Genomic DNA, 11,557 nt, shown 5'->3' with positions numbered 1-11,557 from the left:
TTATTGTTTGCTACATTAAAACAGCCATAATGAAAACAATTTACTGATAATGCGAAGGTTATAGATAAATTGCAGCAATCATCATGTGCCCTACAGCGACGACTATTTGATGGCAACAGCTATTTTGTTCTGAATTTTCTAATTATACCACACAGTCAAATAACCGCTCAAATTTCCCCGCTATTTCTGCTGTTGGCCTGTTACGTTGAAACAGTTACTGGTGGTAGGTAGGTAGTAGCTACGTTCTCCTTAAAGACTTCCATAAAAGGCTTTCCTTCGATCCGTATCATATCATCGAATTCCTTTTCAAGCCTATGTTTTGTGTGAATCTTTTATATCAAAATCAATTGTTTTAGGCAATTTGATGATGTGATGGGGAGAATAAGGAATGTATTCACCGTTTAGGGAAAAGTCTTAAAATCACTTATAATATTCACTTTTGATATAGTAAGAATATGAAGATGTCATAGGGGAATTTATGAAAGCAGCGATCTTTCTAGAAAGGCCTATGTATATAGATATAAAGAGGTGATGCCATGTTGGAATTCTAGGAGGAAGCTATCTTTTCAGAGTAATAATGGGAAATGTAATGATGTCATATGGGATTTAGGGAGGCCGCCATATTTTCGTATGTCTTTCGTCGAAATCTTTCAATGAGATATTTGACTTATTTGAATACTGGCATCTCATTTCCGTTGATAGATATCTAATTCTTTCCACAAATACATCTCAGACCAGCCAAAATTCTATTCATGAAAATTTTCAGGGTGAACCTAGCTTAAATCTCTACTTGGGAAATAGGAGCCTTACTGCCCCGAGGTTCCTGGCGAAATGGAGGCACCTTCTTCACTCGTTTCGTTACTGCTCGTCTGTATTTTGCTAGTGTTCGTAGCCGTTGAAGTTCAAGGTGAGATCCATTTTCTGTTTTCTACGGTACAAGACCTCAGGGTGCCGTGAACAACATTCAACAATGTTCAAATTCAACAAATTCAACAGTGAACTTTGGATCAAAGAAATGAACAAGAAAATTAACTTTAATAAATTATTTGACGCCTGCGAAAAAATGTAGAATTTCTGGTATAAGCTAATGTGGAATTGCAAATTTGAAATCGAAGTTTTAAGAAATTTCGGGAATTATGAGATTTGGCGATTGGGTAGATGATACAGTCTTCGACTGGTCTAATTTAAAAAAAAAATTGTCAACTTGTGACTTCGATTCACTTTTGCCACTAAGCTGGTCTGCAACTTCATTGCCTCCATGGTTGAAGAAAGAGCTCTTCTGATGTCTGCTTCATCATGACTTTGAGCATATCGTGTAGCCAGCCAGCCCAGTCCTGGGGCCCGGTCTGGCTGTCACTTGATATCCTAGACTTGAGTCTGGGTTGAAGTAGACATTGTCATATAATTAACTTATTCATGTTATTCTGTATGAATTACCCGTGTGTCTTGTATTTTCTTATTTTAAAATTTGTAAATGTATTGATTTTTGGAATTTTATCCCGGAATTTCAATGTAATAAGGATCAATAAAGTATTGAATTTAATTGTCACCTTATACACATGCCATCAGTGGACGCGGAGCCGTATATGACAGCTATGCTATAATAAATTGCTAATGTCATGAAACCTGCATACGTCTAATATCGAACATATTTTCTAAAACATTTGAATATTGAAATTATTTTACACGTTTTTATATAGACCGCTTGTAGCCGCCGATGAAATTCACGCCGGCCCAACTCAGATCGTAGATAGCTTCGTCATTCCACTAGCAGCCCCATGTCAGGGTCTGATTTTATATCAGACTTCCAAATCGTGTATACATCCGCCATTTAACCGAATAATCCGATTTACTTATCATTTCTATTTATCGCTGCCGCTCCTGATATAATCATACATCCTTTACTATTACAATACGTCTTCTCATGATATTCAATGCGATATAACATTTCGACGTTCAAATAGAGGTCATTACATAATCCCAGGGAGCCATTCTACATCTTTATCAATAATATTTTGCCAAATAGCTTGTATGTGTACACATAAACCTGTGACGTTTTGCACATCGATTTACGGTTGTCGTTTGTAAAATGACGCTGAATGGTTATCATTGTTTAGGTTTCATAATGGTAACGTTTTATAAGGCGTCAAAAAATTGACAAAAAATGCTGTACAAATAAAGGCATAAAATGAAATTCACTTTAATTTACAAAATTTATTAGGTTTTAGAATCAGGCCCTAGAATATCGCCAAAAACTTTAGAATCAGGCCCAACTGGTCAAAGACTCATTGAAACAGGATTGAATATCAATGTGTGCTATAAAACTGGGCCTTGTGTGCATTTTATTTCCTTATTTTTCTCCGCACTTTTTAGGCAATTCTTGTACGGATAAGAACGATAAGTGTGCGGGCTGGGCTAGAAAAGACGAGTGTTCAAAAAATGCCATTTGGATGCTGGCGAACTGTCGCAAATCCTGCAAGAACTGTCTAACCGATCCGTGTCACAATAAAGACGACAAATGTCCCGGTTGGGCGAAAGCGGGCGAATGCAAGAAAAACCCCGGTTACATGTTGGTCAATTGTAAGCGGGCTTGTAAGAAATGTACGGTAGATTTGTCGTCCAGCGGAGGTGACCCGCCTGGTGTCGGACCGCCCGGAACAGGCGGCGGGCAAGCTACGGACTGCGTGGACAAGCACGATCACACCAAATGCGTCGGATGGGCCAAAGTCGGCGAATGCGCCAAGAATCCAAAGTGGATGGCGGCGAATTGTAAGAAGTCTTGCGATAAAAAGTGCGGGGGCGTCGGTACTGCGAGCACTTCCGGTACATCCGGTAGCAGTAAACCAGGCGGAACGACAGGTGGCGCCACAAAACCGAATGGTGGAAGTGGTGGAAGTGGATCGAATAATGGCGGTGGGTCGTCATCGGCGTGTCAGACGATGCGAGCTAAAGGTAACAATTATTCTTCATTGTCTATCATAAACAAAGCGAAACGAAATACGAATTCTCGATTTTCTAAGTTGTCGATTATTAGTAGGTCACTAGATGGTTTACCGACACGATTCCAAAACAAAACTTTGGTCTGAACATAAAATGCTTCGATAGATAAAGAAATGAATTTTGAATATATTTGGAGCAATAACGGAAAATATCGGGAACCCCAAAAAATGATTTTTTAACCCAGGGCTGGTTTTGTAGACCACTTCAAATCTTTACCCTGGGGCCAAATTTATAGAACATTCAACGTAAGCATTTCTAAACGCCAGAGGCCAATGCACAGTCAAGGCTTACCAATCTAAATTTTTCAGTTCTAAGGCCACTAGCAACTTAAGATCAGTCAAAGCTCATTTTGGTTCTTTAAGCTATCTAACAACTGAAGGCGAGACCGTGCTTATTTTGGTTCTTTTCCGAATTTAACAAATTAGGGCCAGCCTAATATAATTTTGGTTCCAAAAGGAGTTTTAAACTATTTCGTGTGCGAATATTTATTTTTGAAAAACGAATTCTAGATTCTCCTTAAAGCAGTTTGTTGCCGTCATTTTATCAAAACCTTCCACTGCATGCTAGCATTCCCCACGAGTTTTAGCACATTCAAACATGCTGTCCAGTTTGAGCTGCCAGGTTGACTAGTGTACCATCTAGTGGAAAAAAAAGTTATGAGGCCCGTCATCTGTTTGAGGTGACCATGCTGTTTGAGGGACCATTTGAACTCGAGTCTCGACAGTGGCTGCTCACCGGATCGCAGTTTTACCGGTACATATATCAACCTACAATGTCAAGTTAGAAATGGTTCTTAGAATCAGCCTAGCGCTTTTGGTTCAAACGTTTAAAACGATATTTATTGAATCTCAATTTTCTAGGAATCTCCGGTAAATATTGGCGTACGGCTGATATGGCCATATTCGTGTCTCCGATGCTGCGCGATCACTGGCGAAAACAACACCAACCGAACTCCGAGGCCGCAATGGTGCAGGCCATTAAAAATGACCTGGCTCAAAAGGTATCCAATTGTTCTGTTAAACTGTTTTGACAACCTGAATTGTTCGACGGCCATGTTTAGATCGAATAACAGCAATGAATCGAACTTCATTTTTCGTTTATTTTGGGAATCTAAGGGGAACACCATGAGTATTATTCAAACAGTCAATTAAACAAAATAAAAGGAACCATCAATATCCAATTGAAAAAATAACAAAACAACTATTTTATATTTGACAATTTTGGAACATACGAATTCAATGATATAATGGCAGCACTTGGTAGCTGTGTATTAAATGCCAGTGGTGATCATGGATTGAGGCTAGTGACACCACTTTCAAAAAAGAGATCATCATGTACGACTTGTTAACCTTTATTTAGGACCGGAGAAATGCAGATAGAGAATCCCACCGACTTAACGAAAAAGATTAAGTCCGAAAAAACCTAATCGTATCAGCGTGGGATTCTCTATAGGCGAATGTATCGAAACGTGCTAAGTTCCGATTACCCCAACTGCGCATTAATCGACGAAATTATATTCGTTTTCAAGTATGGTACTCGACGCATTTATGCAAGGGTAAACCTAATTTTGGGTACTGTACTTGCCTTACCACGCTCAAGAGCACGGTATGACCCTGGGTATACCCGAGAAAAGAAAATGGTGGCCACTCGTTGGCAGTTCGGCCATATTTGTTGCAACGAAAATCAACGATACCCATTAATTCGAATAAATTCGATAAATTCGCCGTATATTTCGCCACAACACGGACACAGTGTTACCCCGATGGTTATTGCAGATTATAGTTATTGTCGATAGTAGGCGGTTATGTTTCGCTCCAATATAATGGAGTATTCTGATTTTGAAATTGAATTAGGTCACGAGGTGTCATTCAGACGAATCGTAATGATTTCACACTTTTCTTTTTTTTTCATTTTTGAAGTTAAATGAAGTTTATAGTTACAAACAATTGAACGGAATCGACATCAAATTCAACATGAACGTTGTCCGATCTTTCTCACAATCCGAGGCTGTAAGTATTCACTATTTGACATGGCCTATTAACTGTTCGTATATTTCGAACAAAACTCAAAAGTAAGAACGATCATCTCTCGCAGAAGAACCTGGTGCATATTTCGGTTTATTTATGATCTCCTCTGAGTGTTTGCATATTGTAGAAAAATGCGTTGTTGCAGCAATTCGTACAGTCGAAAAATTCAAGATCTAACCACTTTTTCAAGTTGGGAAATAGATCTTTTCTTTAAGGAAAAACGAATGAAAAGGACTTTTGACTTCGAAATGTAGGGCGGCTGATTCGGGACATACTCACATATATATATATTGTATGGCAACATGCACGATAGAAAAATTTCGCAATTTGAATGCAACTTTTTGTTGTTACGCTATTTATCGCGCGTTGATCCGTATACATATATCAATGTTCTCAAAAACAACCAACATAGACACGAAATGATATTGAAAAAAAACTGTCCTTTTTCTCACAGCAATATATTCAGACGGAAAGTTACAAGTATATCCGCGATGCCGGACGGGACGGCGCCGCCGTGGCTTCGTTCTGCGAATACTCGAAACGTCTAGCTCAACGAAACAAGGGTAAACCCTGGGACATGGCCATGTACCTTGTACAGTGAGTACGAACGTTACGATCGTATGTTTAGCTACTTCATGCACAATACGAAACGCGCGTTTCTTTCGCTAAAGTATGAAATAGGTTAACATTTGAATTTCGATGTTGACAATAATCATCCTTTATACCTCTAAATACGCCGATCAAAACATTCCCGTAACTTGATGACGTTTGACCACGAAATCGCTCAACAGTTGTGAATTCCGGAACTTCTGACGTTTGACCGACGTGTTTTAGCGCCTCCTATTTGATGACGTCATTTGAATCTATGATTTTCATCAATTTCAGCAAAAATGAAGGCCGACGTTTGACACAAGGCGCTGCTGGTAAGTTCAATGGCTTCCGGAATCACAACTAAGGAAAACATTAATGAAATGTCTATAGGGCGAAGTCGATAGGTAGGCAGTAATAGGGAATATCTTGTTTCACACCAGAGGTCGAAGGTCGCAAAAAACCACATTCATATAGTTTTCTATTCATAAGGGGAGTTTATGAATACTGGGAAATACTTCAAATGTTCGTATTATTCAAAGCCCTAGATATCCATCCGATAGTGAGATTTTTGTGGTAGTTCGTTTCGTTAATCTTTTTCAATTTCGTCCGCTTTACACTTTTCGAGGTCGCACCCGGGCTATAGGCAGCGCTTGCAAGACCACGCCCGTTTGGAACTGCGGTATCGTACACGGAGACCCGACCTATAAACACATGGTTTACGATAAGCTATTCGCACACGAAACCGGCCATTTGTAAGTACGAAACAAGGTCAGCTGAATCTAAAATTATTTCAACAAACATGCGAGAAAATATTCCATCATAAATTGAAATCAAGCAAAAAACATTATTAATAGAGACAGAAGCATCCTTAGAACATAGCCTATAGAACTTTTCATTTTTGGCTGAATCTGTTGAGGGATTTCTTTCGTTATTCATCTTACACGGATATTGTGTATCTTCTCGATTCAACAGGGTCTATCGATGAAAAAAAAATCGAGGTTACTTTCGGAATACTTTTTTTGGTTTACCTTTGTTAGCGAAATTGAAGTTGGCATTGAGCCCAATTATGTAAAATCGCGGTATGTTTTCTTATGTGAGCATTTTTTTCATTGGTTCTCGGCCTAAACGACGTATAATTAATGCGATCGCATGGCGAACCTATGGTGGCTGATTCGGGACATGTAAAATTTTTTTTCGTCCTCCACGAAAACGCGCAAAAACAAATATTACCGCGCAAAAACAAACTTTTAACGCGCAAAAACGAAAAAATCCGTTTTTGCGCGCTATAAGTTTGTTTTGCGCCCTGATTGGTGACATAATATTAATTTAAATGAATATTTTTTCATATCGTGAAAAATATTTTTTCAAAATATAAAATAGTTTCCCTACCTACATGTACCCTATGAAATTTTGGACGTGGACCGTAAACAAATGTATATTTTTGGCCTTATTTGACGGCAAAATGATTATTTGAGAAAGATAAAATACAATATAAACTTATAGAACTTTGAAGTCACGAATGAAAAATATTTTTCATAAACAATGCCCTTGCTCCAAACAACTTCTAGCTTTCAAGGTAAACCTCCTTTTGCCGATGGGCAATTTATTTTAATTGAAAGTGATATTTAGAGGTTTATTCTTAGTTACAAACTCGATATTAACTACTTTAACACTTTAATCTAAAAATTGATTACGTTAACAGATCTAGTAATAATGATAGTAGTAATTTATTTCATCATCAATTAAATCGAATTACTCATTTTATGGAAATTGTATCAAATATCATTTTTCGACAGGTTGGGATTCATGCACCCGCAGCAAGGTCACTGTAGGAATGGTATAATGACGGCTCCCGGCCGCTATTTCACCTGGTCTCAGTGCATCAAACAAAAAGCGAAGGAAATTTTCAAGTGAGTTTTGAGTTTTCTCAAGTATTTCACCGAAATTAATACTCTGAATGGGGTACGAAACCACGACTTATATTCAAGACCAGTCTGGTCCCATGCTACTAGTCCTCCCGCCAGATGGATGGCGGGACTCTTCTAAGTTCGAATTGCATTTAACACCTGGAGTGGCGTTCACTGGGTTGAGGGATTTGGATATTAAAAAAGAAAACATCAAACGCTGAAAGGTCCTATGAAAGGGCTTTTTCTACTTTTAAAAACACAGACCATTTCTATAGTGTTTACAGACGCGATTGTTGGCTCAGTCGATTTGTCATGATTTGTAATTAAGTCAGAGGTTTTAGTCTAAAACCACCCCGGACGCACTTATTCAGACTTCACTGATACAGGCTTGCCAGTGCATGCACTTTTGAATACATCATTTCGGGTTGCACCTTTTCCCTCGAGGCCATATATTTCTGAAGCAAGATGCCTATGCACAGCAATTTTTCCTCGTGTTTTTTTGAAAGCAATTTAAAAAACAGGTTTTCTATTTTCCCGCAGTGATGACTGGGTGTACCCGTGTATGGATTATCAATGCGGGCAAATGCCGAAGCCGACCGTTTTACCGGGAGCGGTGAACGACGCCGAACGAAAAATACTCGATGATCTCTGCACCAGTTCGCAGAACGACGGCAAAAAGTGGACGTTCGGAGCCGCGAAAGGAGCGAAAGGAACCCCGAATTCACGCTATACAATCAATAAAGTCTTGTGGGAAAATAAAGAATGGGTATGACATTATTCAATTCACTGAGATTGAATAGAGAAAAAAGCCATGCTTAAAGAATGCCTTGCATATAATTTTTGATAAATTTGAATCTAAATTCTGATTAGTTTTCAATTTTCAATTTCTTAAAAATCAATTAGTATCAAATACTCAGTAAGATTCATACCATACCCGTGCATCTAGATCTAGTTTTGCGGATGCGAGTTGGATCTGACTTGAAAACCAAAATAAGGGTCAAATCTATCTCAGAACTCTGATTGAATTGCAGTGGTTGGCAAGAAATATTTGCAAAGGAATTCCGTGCCAGTCAGAAACAGGTGCCTATTCCGGAGTGGAAGGGGCGTGGATGAACGGAAAACCGTGCGGAGTCAATAAGGTACGTTCAGCCAGGAAATATTGATCATATCTGACAAAAAAAGAAACATCGCCCGGAAAATACTGGTAACAATGAGGTCAATTCATCTAAATCTGGGGCGAGGAAAAACTGATGTTGAACAGTTTAAGAATCCCGAGCGGAGATACGAACTAGTGAACTAGTGCCCGAGTACCTAGCTCCAAAGATAATCAATTATCAGTTGTTGGTTAACCTACAATTTTAGAATTACGTCCTGGATTCCATTCCACATTCTCATCATTCGAGAATCATACTGCCAAAGTCTTAACTTAAGGAAAAGATAACTTAAAGAAATCATAAAGTTGCATCATTCCACATTTTCATCTTACCAGAATCAAACTGCTTAAGTCACAACTTTAGGAATAGATGGCTGCTACCATATAGGTTCCCCAATGAAATCACAAAATTCCATCATCTCACATTTCCTTAAACCCGTGTAAACCTAACAGTCCCTTCTAGAAAAGATGGCCGCTGGCTCTATAAATCCCGATATCACGTACACCAGCGAATATTAAATTGTCGATTTGTCCCATTTGAACAATTCATCTGATACAGCTTCACTTTTTTTATCATAATTTTACAGAAATGTAAATCTAGAAATGGTGGCCATCGTGGCCCGGTGAGTATAGATAATATAAAAGTTTGGAAAAAATAACATTTTGCCCAACGATGCAGTGATATCATTATATTCGTTGTTTTCTTTTTCAGTTTGATTGCGTTTGAGAAAAAACGAGGAAAGATTGTAGAAAATATAGTTTTTCTCTATCGAAATCGGTGACCAGATATAAAGGAATAAAACAAAGAAATATAAAGGCTTTTATTAGTAGTTATCTTTTCTTCTTCCAGACATTCTAGATTTCGGTCATCCTGATTCAGGAATTCATTCGTTTTGTGAAACTGGGCCCAGGTTTTCGATGGTTTATATGTATAAGTCTGCGCTTGAAATTAATTTTCCGCGGTTAATTCCCGAGAGCAGATTCAGAGCTTCTTCACTCACAGTAAATCTTTTGCAATGTTTCAATATTTTCGTTGATATTGGCTCTATGTTGCACTCATACTCGAGTAATGAGTTTGAACCTAAGTTCCTAGAGATTGTGCACGATGAAATCATTTCGTAGATGAGTACTGCCCTTGATTTGATTTAATATTGAATATTTTTCGACTGTGTGCTTCACCAACTTTCGCCTTTGATATATTATTTGCTTGGAAAATGGAAGAAAATAATGATCAATGCATAACATACATCAATGAACGATATTACCTCTGCATACCTAGGTTAATGATGTCGACATGTAAAAAATGCATACGATGATTCCTGTGTTTTTCGACAGCGTTTTTTTCGCTGTTACACGGGTGAGTTTAAATGACGTGTCCGGGCTGGCATTCCGGATTTACGCATACGTTATTTGATGTCGAATAGTGCGTTCGTTGGAAATGGACGAAGCCTCCTTCATTCTGGACGATGCTATCGACATTTTTTCCTAGAAATGGATTCGAAGTGTGTGGTCGAAAGCAAAATGCAGTTTTCCACCAAAAACAATGGTTTCTATGTGAAATCTTTGAGAAAAACTATCTGTGTTTATGTTTGTTTCAACTCCTTTATTGATGTTTTATATCCGATAATGTCTTCTTCAACGTTGACCAATAAATAATGACTAATAAAGCTATTTTGAATTCGACCTTGATTCGAATTTGTTATGGTACCTAAAGTTTTAGTTGTCGTTTTCTGAGCCTAAAACTCTGTAATCGCGTGGACTTGGGGTTATCTCACAGATCCCGCAATCGAAATCGTTCCTTAGGGTGAAACATCAGCATTTTTGTTGTCGACCATGATAGTGTAGAAGCAATATTCATAGGGTTTTATGTGTATGGGAAAAGATAGTGTGTGCGCAGTGAGCACGCTAGCACACACTAGATGTGTGCTGGTGCGCACACTGCAGACAAATGGCTCGGGTTACAAGGAGGGAGTATGTTGAAAGGAAAGAACAGCATTTAGTAACTATATTTATTATGTAAGGACTTTTAAGGGATGGTTAGTGTAGTACAGGGGGAGTAGGCTAGAATGGAAGTAGCCAGGATTGATAAAACCAAAATAGGGTAAGGATAGAAGCGGGTGAGGTAAGGGTATAGGAATGTAAAGAATGTGCCAAATAGTATATAAGTCTAAGGTTTTTGAAGTTAAGAGAGTTGGGGGAGATAAAGCAGAAAGATATGCAACAATAAGAAGAGAAAATAAAGAAGCAGTGTGATCATCATATAAGAAAGACTTGTACGTGTTCACTTAATATCTGCTTGAGAAAAGAGGAAGATCCATCGGCACAGCATTAGTGAGAATAATGAGGTGACACAACAACGTGGTACAGAGATTGTTTAGTTCCATCACAACTGGTGAAGATCTTCGTACCATAACAGTGGTGGAGGTGGTAGTACCATACAAGTGGTGGAAATCGTCGTACGATTACAATAGAAACGGTAGTCTCCATTTTGAGCCGAAAAAATGATCCGTCGTGAATTGCCACCGAGTGTTGTTTATAGGCTCGTTGGAAGCAGTACGGTCTTTTAGCTTGAATGAAGGCCAATACGGGATATCGACAAATTCAAGTTCTTGAATTACTCGTTTGATGGCGCTAGTGAGAACTGGAAATTGGAACCTAAATCCGCCATGTTCTAGTTCATTTGCAATAAAAATCTCTCGCTTCAAGTTTTTAGTTAGCGATATTTTACTTACTATACATAGGCACGCGTAATCCTTTAAGTATATCCTGACAATGTGTTGAATTGGATAAAACCTCACTTTGAACGCTAAAGATTACGAGAAATGTCAACAAATTACCAAAAATCACAAATTTAGCGATGACGCTCGAAGCAGTTAACG

The 11,557-nt window shown here is 38.5% G+C and overlaps 1 protein-coding gene across 2 annotated transcripts; it reads left to right on the top strand.

Moving 5' to 3' along the window:
- The first annotated feature begins 146 nt into the window (after positions 1-146).
- LOC141909758 (uncharacterized) lies at positions 147-9,511 on the top strand. Of its 2 annotated transcripts, none has more exons than XM_074800360.1 (13): positions 147-227; positions 767-907; positions 2,374-2,952; positions 3,861-4,000; positions 4,920-5,009; positions 5,482-5,624; positions 5,913-5,950; positions 6,244-6,370; positions 7,415-7,528; positions 8,066-8,291; positions 8,557-8,664; positions 9,266-9,301; positions 9,391-9,511. In XM_074800360.1, the coding sequence occupies exons 2-13, from the start codon at positions 832-834 to the stop codon at positions 9,403-9,405; spliced, it is 1,692 nt and encodes a 563-aa protein (XP_074656461.1). In that variant the 5' UTR covers positions 147-227; positions 767-831; the 3' UTR covers positions 9,406-9,511. The 2 variants fall into 2 exon arrangements, with proteins under 2 accessions (XP_074656461.1, XP_074656462.1); XM_074800361.1 differs by having other exon boundaries at positions 204-223.
- The last annotated feature ends 2,046 nt before the right edge of the window (positions 9,512-11,557 follow it).

This window comes from Tubulanus polymorphus, chromosome 8, assembly GCF_964204645.1.
Source record: "Tubulanus polymorphus chromosome 8, tnTubPoly1.2, whole genome shotgun sequence".
NCBI classification, from domain to species: Eukaryota; Metazoa; Nemertea; class Palaeonemertea; order Tubulaniformes; family Tubulanidae; genus Tubulanus; species Tubulanus polymorphus.
This window is presented reverse-complemented; position numbering and strand designations above follow the sequence as displayed.

Bases quoted from the DNA above. Each gene is read 5' to 3' on its own strand.
- LOC141909758 (XM_074800360.1), top strand. From the start codon at position 832: ATGGAGGCACCTTCTTCACTCGTTTCGTTACTGCTCGTCTGTATTTTG. The intron at 908-2,373 runs GTGAGATCCATT...CGCACTTTTTAG, and splicing joins CGTAGCCGTTGAAGTTCAAG to GCAATTCTTGTACGGATAAG. The intron at 5,951-6,243 runs GTAAGTTCAATG...ACACTTTTCGAG, and splicing joins TTTGACACAAGGCGCTGCTG to GTCGCACCCGGGCTATAGGC.